At 41.6% G+C, this 19,683-nt stretch overlaps 1 protein-coding gene across 7 annotated transcripts in view; it reads left to right on the top strand.

Annotated features, from left to right (window-relative positions):
- Positions 1-19,683, top strand: part of LOC139751425 (bestrophin-4-like) — a 140,182-nt gene that overhangs the window by 49,138 nt on the left and 71,361 nt on the right. For 5 of the 7 annotated variants that reach the window (XM_071666828.1, XM_071666826.1, XM_071666827.1 and 2 more), the window contains exons 3-4: positions 7,642-7,752; positions 17,142-17,313. In XM_071666828.1, the coding sequence (XP_071522929.1) occupies positions 7,642-7,752; positions 17,142-17,313 (283 nt within the window). Of the gene's footprint in view, positions 1-7,641; positions 7,753-17,141; positions 17,314-19,683 lie in introns of those variants that run through there. The other 2 variants (XM_071666830.1, XM_071666829.1) reach the window with 1 other exon arrangement.

The raw sequence follows: 19,683 nt of genomic DNA, 5'->3' as shown, positions 1-19,683 counted from the left end.
CTTGTTTGATGCTCTGGTAATAAGATGAGGATGTATTCCGTTACAGGAAGACGAAAATGCTGGTGTAAAGGTGATGTTGGTAGGGAACATGCTTCACTAGACATATTGATGTATTAATGATAGTCTCACCATCGTTTGGGAAGGAGTGGTCGAGTCATACAGTTTTCATTATATAGTAGCATATATATAGGACTCACCAGCATCATTAGTAATTTTCGTATTTATTTAAAAGTGGTGGTCCTTATCTAATGAGTTATTACACGAAATAAGTTTGATTCTAGCTTTGGTTACTTGTTGTGCTGCGTCTTATAAATTACTCTTATTCATAATTGCTCAACGTAGATATTAGTTTGACACATTTTGTACGGTGTGTGTAGAGGGAACTTTTCAGTCCCTGGCTGCCAGCTCCTCACTCACTTCATTTGTTCTCGTGTTACAGAACGCTTTCCTGTTAGAATGGGGAGAACTATCAAACTGCTTTGAATTTACCAACACATTGAGCACTTACTTATCTCTTATTTACCTTGTACACATTCACAGTGTGTCAGTGTTTTTCTCTTCATGTTCTTTATCATTTTTCTCTTTAACAGTTTCTTGTGGTGACTTCTTGCTAGTAAATTCCTCATGTCTTCGAGGAACTGATTTAACATAATACCCAGTCCCCCTGAGGCACTGGAAGGGTGGTATCATCTTACGCCATAATCTTATCTTCTTCCGTGAAGTGTGTGCATTGTGTGATAATTATGTTTAAGGGCGAGTTTTGAACTGTGTATGTTAATATGAACACACACACACACACACACACACACACACACACACACACACACACACATTTACGTCGTTAGTATAGCTAGTTGTATTTACTAGATATTATTTCAAGTGAGATTACCATTGGAACCCATAGCCATGGTTTAAGTAAAACCCCCTTAGTTCTGACATTAATGACCCAACTAGTCCAGTGGACTGCCAAGCGTATTTTGACTACTCACTTCCCTATAGGCTAAGGAAAAGCCAATATGCTCATTTCTAGCTTAACGATTATACAGGTTAGAGAAATATGACAACACTGGCTACCATCTGCTTCCTTGGTCTGTGTTTATTTTGCCCGATAACGACATGGCCGCGCGATAACTTTATGCACACAGTCATATTTCTCCTTGATCAACAATTCTCTCCTCTTGCATATATATATATATATATATATATATATATATATATATATATATATATATATATATATATATATATATGTGTGTGTGTGTGTGTGTGTGTATATATATATATACATACACACACACACACACACGTTGCTAGGTGTGACCAACTAGGTTGTTGGGTGGCCGATCTATCCGCCATAGACACACCCTGGTTATCGACCTCGCCCACCCGTCGCATAACCTCCTCGTCCCATCTCGTCAGCTGTCCTCCTCATGTCAGGATTGACCCTTGACATTATTCAATTAACGATGAAACTTGTCTTCCGTATTAGTCACCAGTGGTGTCTCTTCGTTGTTTACTGCCATAGGTTGCTGGATTATGTAACGTGGGGTATTCTTTTTTTCGTTGCCTGTCCACCTAGCTGCTCTGTTTTGTTATGTTTTATATTTTCTCCACCACAGCTTCAGTAATCAAAATCTCTTAACTCTGTTGTCTTTGAGGACGGCCGTAAATTTCCCTTGTCTAGATTCACATTCTTCGTCGCCTAGAGAGAGATATTTATCACATATTATCAGTTACGTCATGTCTTTTCTCAGTATAAGATAAATTTGCGGTGACGTGAAATTGTATGATACTCATACTTGATTAATGTAACAGAAATCGCAACTAAACCATTAATCTCTCATAATTGATACTTTTTTTTTTGTGTGTGTGTGTGTTCGGTGTCTTCTCATATCTGCATTTTCTTGATAGTCTCGTTCTGTGAGCACCTATGTGAGAAGTGAGTCAGCCCACAAAGCTACCACACCACACAGCCGCTCATGTTGCTCTCGCGAATTATCATTTTTCGCTTTCTCTTCATCAGGCTGTTTTAGGCAAGCTCTCTCTCTCTCTCTCTCTCTCTCTCTCTCTCTCTCTCTCTCTCTCTCTCTCTCTCTCTATGTATATATATATATATCTTCTTTCTCTCATACTATTCGCCATTTCCCACGATAGCGTGGTAGCGTTAAGAAAAGAGGACTGGGTCTTTGAGGGAATATACTCACCTGGCCCCCTTCTCTGTTCCCTCTTTTGGAAAAATAAAATAAAAAAAAAACGAGAGGGGAGGAATTCCGGCCCCTGCTCCCTTCCCTTTTAGTCGCCATGTACGACACGCAGGGAATACGTGGGAAGTATTCTTTCTCCCCCTATCCCCAGGGATGTAAGGCATGTGTACGTGTAGGAAGAGAGGAAAGTGATTGGTTCTCAGTGAATGTAGGTTTGCGGCAGGGGTGTGTGATGTCTCCATGGTTGTTTAATTTGTTTATGGATGGGGTTGTTAGGGAGGTAAATGCAAGAGTCTTGGAAAGAGGGGCAAGTATGAAGTCTGTTGGGGATGAGAGAGCTTGGGAAGTGAGTCAGTTGTTGTTCGCTGATGATACAGCGCTGGTGGCGGATTCATGTGAGAAACTGCAGAAGCTGGTGACGGAGTTTGGTAAAGTGTGTGGAAGAAGAAAGTTAAGAGTAAATGTGAATAAGAGCAAGGTTATTAGGTACAGTAGGGTTGAGGGTCAAGTCAATTGGGAGGTGAGTTTGAATGGTGAAAAACTGGAGGAAGTGAAGTGTTTTAGATATCTGGGAGTGGATCTGTCAGCGGATGGAACCATGGAAGCGGAAGTGGATCATAGGGTGGGGGAGGGGGCGAAAATTTTGGGAGCCTTGAAAAATGTGTGGAAGTCGAGAACATTATCCCGGAAAGCAAAAATGGGTATGTTTGAAGGAATAGTAGTTCCAACAATGTTGTATGGTTGCGAGGCGTGGGCTATGGATAGAGTTGTGCGCAGGAGGATGGATGTGCTGGAAATGAGATGTTTGAGGACAATGTGTGGTGTGAGGTGGTTTGATCGAGTAAGTAACGTAAGGGTAAGAGAGATGTGTGGAAATAAAAAGAGCGTGGTTGAGAGAGCAGAAGAGGGTGTTTTGAAATGGTTTGGGCACATGGAGAGAATGAGTGAGGAAAGATTGACCAAGAGGATATATGTGTCGGAGGTGGAGGGAACGAGGAGAAGAGGGAGACCAAATTGGAGGTGGAAAGATGGAGTGAAAAGGATTTTGTGTGATCGGGGCCTGAACATGCAGGAGGGTGAAAGGAGGGCAAGGAATAGAGTGAATTGGAGCGATGTGGTATACAGGGGTTGACGTGCTGTCAGTGGATTGAATCAAGGCATGTGAAGCGTCCGGGGTAAACCATGGAAAGCTGTGTAGGTATGTATATTTCCGTGTGTGGACGTGTGTATGTACATGTGTATGGGGGGGGTTGGGCCATTTCTTTCGTCTGTTTCCTTGCGCTACCTCGCAAACGCGGGAGACAGCGACAAAGTCTAAAAAAAAAAAAAAAAAAAAAAAAAAAAAAATATATATATATATATATATATATATATATATATATATATATATATATACATATATATATATGTATATATATATATATATATATATATATATATATATATATATATATATATATATATATATTATTATTATTATTATTATAATACTTTGTCGCTGTCTCCCGCGTTAACGAGGTAGCGCAAGGAAGCAGACGAAAGAATAGCCCAACCCACCCACATACACATGTATATACATACACACCCACATACGCACATGTAGAGAGAACCAGAATATAATATACCAGCCGCCACTGGGCCGGGCAGGCATATGAATTACGAAACAGGTGAAGAAAATAAGGTATGGGTCACCCTCGCCCTAATCCATTCATTTTTTTTCTTTTTAGTTCATTGACCTATTCCGGTCAATGGCGGATTGTGTATCTTGTTCTGGCTCTCTATATCGGTGCTCATTCTTGACACTGAATATACGAAAGCGCTTGACATATTTTGTTTCGTTGTAGTTTTACCTGCATTCTACCTACACTCGCTACTGGTGTACTTTTTGCATTTAGTTATTAGTTCTGTGGCCACCAGTATATATATATATATATATATATATATATATATATATATATATATATATATATATATATATATATATATATATATAAACAAATTAAACAACCATGGAGACATCACACACCCCTGCCGCAAACCTACATTCACTGAGAACCAATCACTTTCCTCTCTTCCTACACGTACACATGCCTTACATCCTCGATAAAAACTTTTCACTGCTTCTAACAACTTTCCTCCCACACCATATATTCTTAATACCTTCGACAGAGCATCTCTATCAACTCTATCATATGCCTTCTCCAGATCCATAAATGCTACATACAAATCCATTTGCTTTTCTAAGTATTTCTCACATACTTTCTTCAAAGCAAACACCTGATCCACACATCCTCTACCACTTCTGAAACCACACTGCTCTTCCCCAATCTGATGCTCTGTACATGCCTTCACCCTCTCAATCAATACCCTCCCATATAATTTACCAGGAATACTCAACAAACTTATACCTCTGTAATTTGAGCACTCACTCTTATCCCCTTTGCCTTTGTACAATGGCACTATGCACGCATTCCGCCAATCCTCAGGCACCTCACCATGAGTCATACATACATTAAATAACCTTACCAACCAGTCAACATTACAGTCACCCCCTTTTTTAATAAATTCCACTGCAATACCATCCAAACCTGCTGCCTTGCCGGCTTTCATCTTCCGCAAAGCTTTCACTACCTCTTCTCTGTTTACCAAATCATTTTCCCTAACCCTCTCACTTTGCACACCACCTCGACCAAGACACCCTATATATGGATGGGGTTGTTAGGGAGGTAAATGCAAGAGTTTTGGAAAGGGGCAAGTATGAAGTCTGTTGGGGATGAGAGAGCTTGGGAAGTGAGTCAGTTGTTGTTCGCTGATGATACAGCGCTGGTGGCTGATTCATGTGAGAAACTGCAGAAGCTGGTGACTGAGTTTGGTAAAGTGTGTGGAAGAAGAAAGTTAAGAGTGAATGTGAATAAGAGCAAGGTTATTAGGTACAGTAGGGTTGAGGGTCAAGTCAATTGGGAGGTGATTTTGAATGGAGAAAAACTGGAGGAAGTGAAGTGTTTTAGATATCTGGGAGTGGATCTGGCAGCGGATGGAACCATGGAAGCGGAAGTGGATCATAGGGTGGGGGAGGGGGCGAAAATTCTGGGGGCCTTGAAGAATGTGTGGAAGTCGAGAACATTATCTCGGAAAGCAAAAATGGGTATGTTTGAAGGAATAGTGGTTCCAACAATGTTGTATGGTTGCGAGGCGTGGGCTATGGATAGAGTTGTGCGCAGGAGGATGGATGTGCTGGAAATGAGATGTTTGAGGACAATGTGTGGTGTGAGGTGGTTTGATCGAGTGAGTAACGTAAGGGTAAGAGAGATGTGTGGAAATAAAAAGAGCGTGGTTGAGAGAGCAGAAGAGGGTGTTTTGAAGTGGTTTGGGCACATGGAGAGGATGAGTGAGGAAAGATTGACCAAGAGGATATATGTGTCGGAGGTGGAGGGAACGAGGAGAAGAGGGAGACCAAATTGGAGGTGGAAAGATGGAGTGAAAAAGATTTTGTGTGATCGGGGCCTGAACATGCAGGAGGGTGAAAGGAGGGCAAGGAATAGAGTGAATTGGAGCGATGTGGTATACCGGGGTTGACGTGCTGTCAGTGGATTGAATCAGGGCATGTGAAGCGTCTGGGGTAAACCATGGAAAGCTGTGTAGGTATGTATATTTGCGTGTGTGGACGTATGTATATACATGTGTATGGGGGGGGGTTGGGCCATTTGTTTCGTCTGTTTCCTTGCGCTACCTCGCAAACGCGGGAGACAGCGACAAAGTATAATAAATAAATATATATATATATATATATGAATCACGTTTTCTAACGCAATTTGAAGCCCGGCTCCCACTGGAAAGTCTAGCTCTTGTGTTTACTGCTCGATGTTGGGTATTCCGCATTAGTCATGTCATTGTTGCTGGAGCCGGGAGGAGGAAGGCGGGAAGGGGGAAGGGGGGTGGTGTTTGGCGCTGCAGCGAGCCACCTGTGATCTTACCAGCACCTGCTGGGCCCGTCACCACCATTATTAACCTTCTCGACTCGCTAGTGCTAAGATTTCTGTGCCATCCAGCCCCACTGTGCTGAATTTTGATAAGCGATGTTCAGGAATAGGGTTTATTTGTGGTCTTTGAAATGATTTCCGGAAATATGAAATGAGGAAATATTTTTATTTAAGTGTGTGAGCTACACACACACACACACACACACACACACACACACACACACACACACACACTTACAAGGCTCAAGCAAAGTGATCTGGTCGTACAATTACTGAAAACATGCAGTCCTCTTAAAATCAGTAGAAGAAAAGGATGGCAAAGGAAAGGCTCTCTCCCCACCCTCCACCCTCTCCGACAACACATGGGACGGGAAATAGGTGGAAGAAATACCTTGCAGAACTAACATGTTTAAAGGAAATTTTCACAGGAATGTCAGAAGGAAGAATGGACGAGAATATGTCATGCATCCCATCATCAAAGACATGCTTCCCATCACCAAAGACATGCTTCCCATCACTTTTTGTTACGAAGACAACTATAAGGATAGATTTTATATCTATATTACCTCTGATGTGGAAGGATTAGAGAGAACCAACATGTACCAGAAGACAAATAAATGAAAGAAACAAAGAAAGAGAGTTAGTGAGAGAGATTGATAGCTATTGATAGACAGATAGGCAGACACAGAAAGAAGCAGAATGTGAGAATGAATTATTATAAGAATGAGCGAACCAGTAGTTTGTGGGGTTGGCAACAGAGGGAACCAGTAGTTTGTGGGGTTGGCAACAGAGCGAACCAGTAGTTTGTGGGGTTGGCTACAGAGGGAACCAATAGTTTGTGGGGTTGGCTACAGAGTGAACCAGTAGTTTGTGGGGTTGGCTACAGAGGGAACCAGTAGTTTGTGGGGTTGGCTACAGAGGGAACCAGTAGTTTGTAGGGTTGGCTACAGAGGGAACCAGTAGTTTGTGGGGTTGGCTATAGAGGGAACCAGTAGTTTGTGGGGTTGGCTACAGAGCGAACCAGTAGTTTGTGGGGTTGGCTATAGAGGGAACCAGTAGTTTGTGAGGTTGGCTACAGAGCGATCCAGTAGTTTGTAGGGTTGGCTACAGAGGGAACCAGTAGTTTGTAGGGTTGGCTACAGAGGGAACCAGTAGTTTGTGGGGTTGGCTATAAAGGGAACCAGTAGTTTGTGAGGTTGGCTACAGAGCGATCCAGTAGTTTGTAGGGTTGGCTACAGAGGGAACCAGTAATTTGCGGGGTTGGCTACAGAGGGAACCAGTAGTTTGTGGGGTTGGCTACAGAGCGAACCAGTAGTTTGTGGGGTTGGCTACAGAGCGAACCAGTAGTTTGTGGGGTTGGCTACAGTGTGCATGTATTCTGTATCTGCATACTTTGCCTGAGCGACTCCAGCGTCTTCGTGTTAGCAGCTCACTAACATGTTATTTGTCTTCCACAGGTGGAAGGGGAGCATCTATAAACTGGTGTGGCCCGAACTGCTGGTCTATTCCACGTTCTACTACACCTGCAGCCTTGTGTACAGATTGGCACTCAGTGAGGAGCACAAAAGGTGAGATACTGTATATATTTATATGTTTACTCTCAACTCTCTTCTTTCACACACTCTTCCAAACTCAGTTACCAACTTCTACAGTTTCATACTCGAATCAGCCACCAGTGCTATATCATCAGCAAACAACAATTGACTCACTTCCCGGGCCCTTTCATCCCTCGTAGACTGCAAATCCACCCATCTCCAAAACTCTTGCATTTACCTCCATCACCATCCTGCCAATCTACAAATTGAGAACCATGGTAACATCACATACGGCTGCCGCAAACCAGCCTTCATGTGGAACCAGTCACTCCTCTGTTCCTACTCGCACGCATGCCTCACCTCTTTGATAGAAACTTGTCTCTTCCTCTAGCAGCTTTCATCGTCACTTTATATTCTTGAGACTTTTCATAAAGCATCTCTATCAACCCTATCATATGCTTTCTCCAGATTCTTAAATGCCACGTGCCAATTTATCTTTTTCTAAGTATTTCATACACACATTCCTTTAAGCGAACATCTGATCCACACATCCTCTACCACTTCTGAAACCGCCCTGCTCCTCCTCTGTCTGAGGTGTGCATGCCTTCACCCTCTCAGTCAGTACCCTCCAATACAATTTACAAGTTATACTCAACAAACTTATGCGTGTGTAATTTGAACACTCACCTTTATCCCCTTGCCTTCGTACAGTAGTACTATATATGCATTCCGCTAATCTTCAGGCTCCTCACCATGATCCATACATACACTGAAAATCCTTACCATCCAGTCAGTTACCCATTCACCCCCTTAATAAGTTCAATTGTAATAGCATCCACGCTCCGCCTTGCCACATTTCATCTTAAGCAAGGCTTTCATCACCTCTTTTCACTTCATCAAACCACTCTCCACGACTCTCACTTTGCTACATCAAACACATTTAACAGTCCTTCACAATACTCATTCCAACTCCTCCTCTGCATCCCTACGTGTTATCACATTCCCCCTTGCCCCCCTACACCGATGTTCCCATTTGTTCTCTTGTCTTTCGCACCTTATTTACCTCCTTCCAAAAGATCTTATTCTCCCTAGAGTTTACTGACACTCTCTCACCCCCAACTCTCATTTGCCCTCTTTTTCAACCTCTGCAGTTTCCTTTTGAGCTCTTGCCACATTCTCTTAACAATCTAATCATTTGCACTCCTTCCCTGTAAGTACCGACCACGCCTCACATGGGTCGTCCTGTCTGTGTTCACTGGTGATAACATCATGTTCAAGTGTCGCACCGTCGTATATAGAGGGGGAAGGGGTGATAAGTGGCACCTCCAGGGGTGCTGGAGATGTTATAGTGTTTGTAATGTTAGTACAGTGTGGGTGGGTAAGTGGTTCCTGTAATGTTAGTACAGTGTGGGTGGGTAAGTAGGCCCTGTAATGTTAGTACAGTGTGGGTAGGTAAGTAGTTCCTGTAATGCTTGTACAGTGTGGGTGGGTAAGTAGGCCCTATGCTGTCAGTACAGTGTAAGTAGGGTACACGACATATTGTTTGTGATACACGAGTTGTTTTGTCGGCCTCTGTTGGTTAGTTGGCCCGAGGCTCTTTAAGAATGGAAGGTGTAAAGTAAAGGTCAGGTGACATTGATTTCATTAAAGTGAACCACCTCTGTTGACTTGTGTTGACCTCTAAGGGATGATAGTGTTATATGCACTGAACCTCTTCCCCATGACCATGATGTGTGGACTGGGAGTATGGCCCTGGAACAACACCATGGGACAGGGATGGGAGTATGGCCCTGGAACAACACCATGGGACTGGGACGGGAGTATGGCCCTGGAACAACACCATGGGACAGGGATGGGAGTATGGCCCTGGAACAACACCATGGGACAGGGATGGGAGTATGGCCCTGGAACAACACGGGACAGGGACGGGAGTATGGCCCTGGAACAACACCATGGGACAGGGATGGGAGTATGGCCCTGGAACAACACCATGGGACAGGGATGGGAGTATGGCCCTGGAACAACACCATGGGACAGGGATGGGAGTATGGCCCTGGAACAACACCATGGGACAGGGATGGGAGTATGGCCCTGGAACAACACGGGACAGGGATGGGAGTATGGCCCTGGAACAACACCATGGGACAGGGATGGGAGTATGGCCCTGGAACAACACCATGGGACAGGGATGGGAGTATGGCCCTGGAACAACACCACGGGACAGGGACGGGAGTATGGCCCTGGAACAACACGGGACAGGGACGGGAGTATGGCCCTGGAACAACACCATGGGACAGGGACGGGAGTATGGCCCTGGAACAACACCATGGGACAGGGACGGGAGTATGGCCCTGGAACAACACGGGACAGGGACGGGAGTATGGCCCTGGAACAACACCATGGGACAGGGATGGGAGTATGGCCCTGGAACAACACGGGACAGGGACGGGAGTATGGCCCTGGAACAACACCATGGGACTGGGACGGGAGTATGGTCCTGGGAAAGGAGTGAAATCGAGGAGAGGGTGTAAGAAGGCAGGAGGCCCGTGACCTTTGTTGTAACCAAGTCAGCTGAAACTTAGACCTCGAAGACCTCTGCTGTGGGGTCCTCTTCAAGAAGGGTTCGTGTAGCTGGAGTGTACAAGAGAGCACGTGATGCCCTGGTCTCGCGAGGTATGGAAATGGGTCATAATGTAAGGGGAATAAGATGGAATTCAGGCAGGAATAGGCCATTGTGTCCTCTCGATACTGTTTATGGTATTGGAAGACATCAGGTTCAATGATTTAGTGTGGGATTTCAAGGGAAATGCTTGTAAACTCTACATGTACCTAAGAAGGCGTAGATTATGTCAGTCCAGGATGTGAGGTCATTCCAGTTTTTGAAGTCCTTCCATGATGTGAAGTCAGTTAAGGGCATGAAGGCAGTTCAAGTTGTGAAACGAAATATTTATCACATTTAAAGATATCTGTTTTGCTGGTTTCATCCACTCTTAACAGTCCTTTTGAGGAAATATACTTGCCTGTGTCAGCGACCTGTGTGATCTGCAAAGTCCTGTGGAAATGACGAGGAGCCTTAACGATTTCTTGGGTGGTGGAAACCAATGGAGGAAGGCGCGCCATCCACTCAAATGGAATAAGCGATGTAGCACAATTTTATTGGTCCTCTGGAAGGGTCCTGGACCTCTAAATCTTCCGGAAGGATCCTGGTCCTCTGGAAGGGTCATGGCCCTCTGGAAGGGTCCTGGTCTTCTGGAATGATCCTGGCCCTCTGGAAAGGTCCTGGTTCTCTGGAAGGATCCTGGTCCTCTGGAAGGATCCTGGTCCTCTTGATTTCTCTGGTCCTCTGGAAGGGTCCTGGTTCTCTGGAAGGATCCTGGTCCTCTGGAAGGATCCTGGTCCTCTTGATTTCTCTGGTCCTCTGGAAGGGTCTTGGTCTCTGGAAGATTCTTGTTTCTCTGGAAGGGTCCTGGACCTCTGGAAGGATCCTGGACCTCTGGAAGGGTCCTGGACCTCTGGTAGGATCCTGGCCCTCTGGAAGGGTCCTGGCCCTCCTCTGGAAGCAGTATCTGTGTACAAGAGTGTATGGTAAATGAACCATATGTGTTTGATACTGTAAAAGCCATTTGTTCCATGTACCTCTGGAAGTTGATGGGGAAGATAGAGTTCCAGGCTCATGTGGGGGAGGACTCCTGGAAAGGGTCGAGAGTTACCTAAAGTTGGTAGGAAGGTGAGACCAAATCCATAATATATGGATATAGATGAGACCAAAATAATCATATGTGGAGATGGAGAAAACACCAATCATACGTGCTGATATTTGATACAAGAACCATCATACATGGAATTGTCTAATATCATTAGTAAGGAGTATTATAAAAATGCTATTGGCGAGAGCAAAAATTTTGTGCACGAAGGACAAAAGAGGTAGCTGTTGTACCACGACATGGAAGGGCAAGTAAGTAAGACAGTCCTGTGCATGACAACCCATAATATATGTCTTTGTTATGGGAATTACGGTATTGAAATGGTACGATTCATTCTGCACCAGACTAACCAGGAGAAACTAGGGTTCCTTCAGACTGATGTAATGTGAAATTACTGATTTAACAATGGATGTGACATACACAGATATGACAGGGAATGTTTCCTTTGAATGTGTAGACATGAAATAATAATGACCAGTTGAAGGTAATGTACAGCAGTACAAGAACGACAAATAACAACTGCCACAACGTGTTGGTTATGAAAATGACCCGTTATCCAGCATTAAGTGGCTCAGAAGGCGAGGCGTTGTGGCTATTGAGCGGAGAGAACTGGTTGGAACCGCCTCCAAGGGGAGGAAACCTGCGGTGCAGTGCGGTGGGTCGGACTGAACTGGCTCACACCGGGTCATGGATCAATGACGTCACGGGATCGAGAAGGTTGGGCCGGATGTTTGGCAGGCGAATGGCTGTCAAGTTATTCAGTTTGAAAAACATGCCCTAGGGAGTAAATTTTTTCAGTTATAATGATATTTGGTTAGCTATTAACTGTGGCATACTGGTAGATGTGTCACGGAGAACTCAAACGCCTATGCTCAAAACACGCCTTTAGAAAACGTCTTAAAGTCTAGCAGAGACACGTGAACATAAACATACTTACTTGTGGGTTAGGTTGGTTGGTTATCGATCATGGAGGCGACTTCCACCTGCCAAGACACGGTCAGGGCTGAGCCTGCATCTGCACTATAATTATGTCTTCTGGATGGTTTAGTCACCTTCAGGTTCATCACCACACACTCGATTGTGGTCAGATACGTACGACACAAGCAGTTGATATTGTGATTTTCTGTTATTTTTCACTGTACAGCTACAGTTTATAAAATACGTCTTTTATAAACTGAAGTATTAAAGGGGGAGTGATAACCACGTCTTCTTTCAGTAAAGTTGTCCTGTCCAGTGCCCTGCCGACTTTTAAATTGCTTGAGCTGTGTTGGCGGGAATAAGTGTTGATGACTCGCTTGTTCAACAAGTCTTCACTGAAATTGTTCCTCAAATTAAATTGTATTTGGGTACCTTCAAGCCTGACGTTTAATATACTAAATGATTACATCAAGTAAGGCATATGACAACCACATTTACATTACTTAACCTCGTCCTTTGTAGTTTCGGTAATTGTGACCGTCTTAGTTTTTAAATGTGCCAGACTAGTCGGCGAACTATGAGAGTCACTGCAGTATTAGTGTTGGCAGTGTATGTGTGTTGGCAGTGTATGCGTAATGGCAGTGTATGTGTGATGGCAGTGTATGTGTGATGGCAGTGTAAAACATGTATGTGAAGGTGGCTTTAACAGATGTATTGTAACCGGAGTGGTTACATAGACTGTAAATGTATATATATATTTCCCCATGTCACGTTTCGCTGCATGTATGTCTTCAAAAATTTTTCTTAGATGTGTTCTAAGGTTATACATATAAGTAAACAATATTTTAGAGCCACATAGAATGAAAAGAGATAATGTTGGTCGACAAGGGCGGCTCAAGCCAGGTGGAGACCTGCTGATTACCAGTAGGATCGTAAGATGGTTCTCATAAGCATGCAGCATTGTGACCCCTAATGAGATTGGCTTTAAATCTGAATAGGAAATAGATAAGTATCGTGAATATTTTGAGAATATTTACTGGCAGTGTATTCACCAGTCAGTGTTTCTTTTCCTTTCAATGGTAGTGGCTCTTGTATCATGAACTTGTCATCTTAAAGGTGTATCTTGGGCCAGAAGCGTACACGTCAGTGGATGCGCCTTTAACGCCTTTGTGGGTTAATATGGTTGATGATTCTTGTTGTAGGGTTATTGTACAATTATGAACAAAGGGTGTGCCTTACTTAGGACTGAGATCATGGTGAAGCTTCTTCAGTCTTAGCTTTGCAGGGAAAGATTGATGGTGTAATTTGGAATACATTATATCAGGACTATATTTGTGAATTTGCTAGGAATATTTTTTTCGTTTGCGGAATGTATTGTATAATGTTCAAAGAAAACTGTCGTTGCGTGTGTATGAAAGACAAGTGTAGCTGATGATGAGCGACAGAAATATGCCTGAGTGTTTCTGAATGACGTCATGCTTTTGTTATGAATTAGATCATAATGCCAACCAGTTACATATAAAAACAAGTAATAACAGACAAGTTGCAAAGTTGAGGATTAAATCTTATTTAATATGTTATTTGTCTATGTTTGCATGTAAGTTGCATGTAAGTACTTGCGAAATTCAGTGTGTGCTAATGGACGTTATGAAGATTCTTGGAGTATTGATCTTTCCAAACCATTCCTATGTAGAGCAATTCAAACAGTACACTTTTTTCCCCCTAGTCTCTTGCGTTCGCACTTTATTTTTCTCATCCTGTCTCATCCGTCGTAGATATTTTGATATCTATACAGGAAATCTGAATATGTGTAATAGTATCTGGCATGATGGGGTGTGAAACATGTATGCGGCTTACATATGACGGTGGTTAATTTTAGGTAATATCAAGGGGGTATGAGCATGTTCCAACACCAGCACTTTCTTTTGCATTCCTTGTGTATCTCAAGCTTTATGATATTATTAAAGTATATTAATTCTTTCCTTGGGATTATGACATATTCTTATCTTTTAAGGTAAGGCCTTGTTCTAAAGGGACTTCAGTGTACACCAAAAGGAGTGTGTGAAATCATTGTGAACCTAAAAGAATGTGTGAAATCAGTGTACGCTTTAAAGAGTGTGTGAAAGTGTGTGCTCTAAAGAATGTGTGAAATAGTAGGGATAATATCATGATTCCCTCAAGTTTTCCATTCTAAACAGCCTGGAGCAAATTATCTGTCACATTTCATGTTCTAAACTTGTATAGTCACCCCGCTCATCACTAGAATAGTTTCCTACATTGAAGTCACTATATACCCCAAGTTTTACTAGCAGTTGGTTCATTATATTTTCCTCTTGCAGACACTTTGTTCGTTACAAACCTCTTCTTCCTCCTCCTCTCGTTGCTTATCCTTATTGCCATCTGTGGCATTTTAGTAGTCTGATTGGACTAACATTTTTTATTTCCGTCTGGAAGATTTCTGTCTCTCTTTGCCTCTGTCTCTGCTGAGCATTATGAGAAAGTTTTTTTTGGGGGGTAGAGGCAGATATCATCTCTTCCTCCACAACTATATCTTCACAATTTATGATTTGATCATTTTTGGTGAGAATCCTTGGGCAGAGGACTTGGTATGTGTGGCTTAGACAAACTCCTTCACTGACTCTCATTCAGCTTTTGTTTCCTTTGAAAATCATGGCACATTTTTTTTTAAGTCAGGGTATGAAACACTCATTTATCTGAAGGTAGCATGATATTTTCCGTTCACTCATCCATAAGTTTTTTGTGGTTGTACACTTCTGTTGATCCTCCTTTCATTTTGTCTTTTGTACTGGTGTTACTGTAACTATTTCTTCTTGTGATAAAACCACTCTTTTTTTCTCTCTTTTCAATTTGAGTGATTTTGATAATCATTCTCCTGCTTCACATCTTACTGGTCTCACTCCCTTTCTTATAATTCTTTATTTAAAAAACTAGCTTTCTCTGTGAGCGTAAACAATGCATCCTGACTTTTATAAGGGCTTTCCTTATGTTTTGAAGGAGTACTGTAAACTTTTGAACTTGCACCTCTGCTTGCGTGTTGCAAGTTGTCAGATGATGAAAACTTTCCCTTAATCAAACAAACATGCAATGGTATAACCTGTCCTAAAAGGAAATAACGTCTGATATTTTTTACTGTCATTTTGTGGGTATAATTCATGGCTTCTCAAAAATCTGTGTCTTTCCTCACTTCCCATCTCGTGAAGTACTTTATATCTCAGTTTGAAGTCGTATGTTTGATCACAGTGTGGAGTTTTCTGCTAGAAGAGACTTACTGGTGATATTGTTTCGTATATCAGTATGAATCTCTGATCATCCTCTTTGAAAGATTGGGGAAATAGTCTGTCATGGCCTTTTAATATTTCACAATCTTGTATTGGGATTTGGCACAGGACTATGATACTGAACTCCTGTCTTTTGGTTCTTTTCCTTCATTGTGTTTCCTTATTTTCAACACCTTTGGTTATATTGTTTTTGGAACTATTAACAGATCAACTATTTTCTGTTTCCTTATTAACTGCAGTCTTTCTTGGGCTTTTGTCCTGGCCTCTTCCCTCATTATCCTTCTTTTGTCCAACTGACATACAATGAATAAACCAACTCATTCATATGTTATTGATTAAATTGCAGTCACCTTTTTTTTATCTTCTGTCTTACTAAATCTTCATTTCATTCATCATCTAAACCACTCATATGAACATGGATTTGAATAGGATTCTGAGTATAGCAGCTTTAAACTAGTGATAATGTTCCTAAGACCCAGTTTTTATTTCATGTCTGATATCCCCCACAACTTTACTTCTATAGTAGGTCTTAGGTTTCACTGATATAACTATGTAACCCCAGGATCCCTTTTAAGGGGGTCCTGCAGCTTTGAGGCTGTGCTTCAGTCAGAAGCAGGAACTCCTTTGGGATGACAAGCTCCTCAACCAAACTGCTTTTCATCCATTTAAAGACTCCCTCAAGGTAACTTCTCACTTATTGTGTCACTAGAGGGAGGCAGAATTTGGTAACACTAGTTGCACTGTTGAATGGAATAAGTGTACATGGTATCACCATAACATTTGATCCATCATGGAAACTCTATATCACATGACTAGCTAAATCTGTCACTAAAAACTTGATGTGTTCATTTCCCAAAGCTACTTTTCTCTAAAAGAGTTACTCCAGTTATACAAAAGGCTAATTTTCCCTTGTATTTACTGCTGCTTTTATATCTAGGAAAGTGGGAGACCCACATGCCAACTCAGTAGAGTTGTCTAATTCAGTCTAATTTAGCAGATCTTCCCAGTTCCGACATTGACACTTGATGCTTTTCTTTTATTTTGCTGTGGTGGTTAAATTTCTCCTGTAGATTTTTCATGAAAATGATTTCCCTTCAAGTTCTGCTCTTGCTGGCAGTTTTCTGCCTTCATCATTATCTGTGAAGGGTAGTAATCAGTAAGCCACTACATTGCACAATTATTTTGTGGTCACTAGCAACTCAAAAGTGGACCATTATTGTCTTTTTCTTTCCATCTACCTTTGGCATTATTTACCTTTTCATAAATTCCTAACAACTTCAAGTTTTCACCTATCACAAAGTTTCTCTTTTCCTAAGAAGATTTCAGATCTTTATTTTTTCTCTTCCCCTCTTTTCATTCAAGGCCTGATGTGGATGAGGACTTCTATATGTGAATGAAGTAGTTATCATAAAAAATATTAAGTTTTCATTCTGATACAAAAAAAAGCTGTTCTCTGTATTGCATGTAATTTAAAGGTAAACTGTATTTTTTATCATTACAGAATGTTTGAGAGGATATCAGTCTTCTGCCAATATTTTAGTGATTTGATTCCCTTGTCATTTGTGCTTGGGTTTTACGTGTCCATCGTGGTGCAGCGCTGGTGGGAGCAGTATATGTCCCTGCCTTGGCCAGATTCCCTAGCACTCTTCATATCAACATCTATCCAGGGACAGGTTGGTAACAGACTATTTTAAGATGTATTGTAGATTTGTTTTATACTTTGCAGTACCATTTGTACTATACTCCATTTGATTTGCAATACAAAATGAGTTCATCTCTATGTATTGGGCATTTATGTTTCTGATGGATATATCTTGTATATTTTATATCTAGATCTGTCTACTGTATCTTTATTGCAATAGCTTTATTCAGAATAGCATCATTATATGACCACTGGATAGAAACAACTTTATACTGAAACTATCCTAAGCAGATTCAGGTATTGGATTCAGTGCCCATACCAGCTGAAATATATTCAACATTTTATGAGGTGTCTGATTAGAACATCCACATTTCATTTTGATATTCCCTGTAATTAGGGAGATTTGAAGAGCTCTTCTTTGTTAGCATAAGTCAGATTATATTTTGAAAATGCAGTTCTCTACGTACTTAATGTTATTCACCAGTGGATGAAAACAAGGGGGCTTGCAGCAGATGCTTAAGCACTTCTCTGTGGTAGATGCTTATCTCATCTTTGTTGTAAGTTCCAGTGTGCATAATTGTTGTTGGAGCATCACTTATTCAGGATACATACTTAGGGAAGGTGGAAAGGATGGTTACGGTATAGTTAATACAAGCAAAGTAGAAAATTTAATACCACTTTCAATACCTTGATTAAGAAATTTCATCTGCAGTAATATTAATTTTGAAACTTAACAGAGCTATGGTTGCTCTCTTATCTTTAATGACTGAATGGGTCATAGTTGTATAGCTTCTGTAAACAATCTTATACGAACTGCCGTATTAATTTTATGTTTAGTCAAAAGTCCCCAGACTTATTAACTCATCCTTGATGCTTGCTGTGTATCCCTTAGAGCTTGATGATCACTGTATAGAATGTTGAGAGCTTAAATGCTTTCAGGAGAAATTTAATGACACAAATACAGATAGGCAATCACCCACTCACTTATGCTCATCAGCATACTAGGGGACCTAAGCAGACTCCAAAGTGTTCGTGTAAATAGTTGATGAAATTCATCCCAAGCATATATAAAATACTGAGGAAGAGACAAAGGGAAAGAAGGGAATATTCATCAGGAGTCTGTGTGAGAAGGGCCTGGGAGTCAATATTGTCCCCAATTAGTTGCCAGAGTCCTACATTAGGTGAATAGATAAGGAGAAAAACTGTGTGTTGGCAAATAATAGATGCTGAATATTAGAAATAATTAGCAAGCTTTTCTTACGCTACATAAGGCCAAAAGTGAGGTGGTGACCTGGACACACCCTTTCAGTTTTATCAAAACAGTGAAATGGAAAGTTAGCAACTCTTCAAAAGATGTAGAAATAGGGTAACCAGAGGACATAACATGAAATTAAGCAAGAAATTTATGAAAAGAGATGTAAAGAAGTACTCTTGTTATCTAAGAGTGGTGAAAGCAATGCTGTCAACTCTTATTTCTGATGGTTGTGAAGCAGTACCCCCTCTGTGGATGTGACTTGACTTAAGTTCTTTTTTTTCTGTTTACCTCCCATTCTTTAAGGAGAAAAATATCTTTTGTGAGGGTACAAAAACCCCAGATATTTAGGGTAAACAGTGATGAGTGGATGTGAGAAGGTTGTTTTTTTCTATTATACTTATTTGCCATTTCTCACGTTAGTGAGGTAGCGTTAAGAACAGAGGACTGAGCCTTAGGGGGAAAATCTTCACTTGGCCCCCTTCTCTATTCCTTCTTTTGGAAAAGTAAAAATTGGAGGGGAGGATTTTCAGCCCCTGCTACCTTCCCTTTAAGTCCCCTTTTACGACACACAGGGAAAACATAGGAAGTATTCTTTCTCGCCTATCCCCAGGAGTTAGAAGGTTTTATGTAGTTATATATATTTACTTATCCCTGGGGATAGGGGAGAAAGAATACTTCCCACGTATTCCCTGCATGTCATAAAAAGCAACTAAAAGGGGAGGGAGTGGGGGCTGAAAATCCTCCCCTCTCATTTTTCAATTTTCCAAAAGAAGGAAGAAAGAAGGGGGCCAAGTGAGGATATTTCCTCTCAGGCTCAGTCCTCTGTTCTTAACGCTACCTCGCTAACGTGGGAAATGGCGAATATGTATGAAAAAAATATATATTTATTTTATCAGTTTTTATCCCATTATATTGAATGAATGATATTTGTATTATGCGCTGCCAAATACAGTATGAATTCAGTGCACAAGGTTACACGATGCATACTGTCATTTGCAGGAGTATAAGAGTTACTAGTGTGAGGTGCAGGGAGGGAGGTCTTTGAACTAGAGATGTACAGTATGGCCATACAATGAGATAATGTTCAGGAAAGGTTGACGCACATTTCAATCCATGGCAAATGCTTATAGATCCAGTTGTAGACTA

The sequence above is a fragment of the Panulirus ornatus genome, chromosome 11 (assembly GCF_036320965.1).
Source record: "Panulirus ornatus isolate Po-2019 chromosome 11, ASM3632096v1, whole genome shotgun sequence".
In the NCBI taxonomy this organism is placed as follows: Eukaryota; Metazoa; Arthropoda; class Malacostraca; order Decapoda; family Palinuridae; genus Panulirus; species Panulirus ornatus.
The sequence above is the reverse complement of the archived record's forward strand: the minus strand, read 5'-3'. Positions and strand labels throughout refer to the sequence as shown.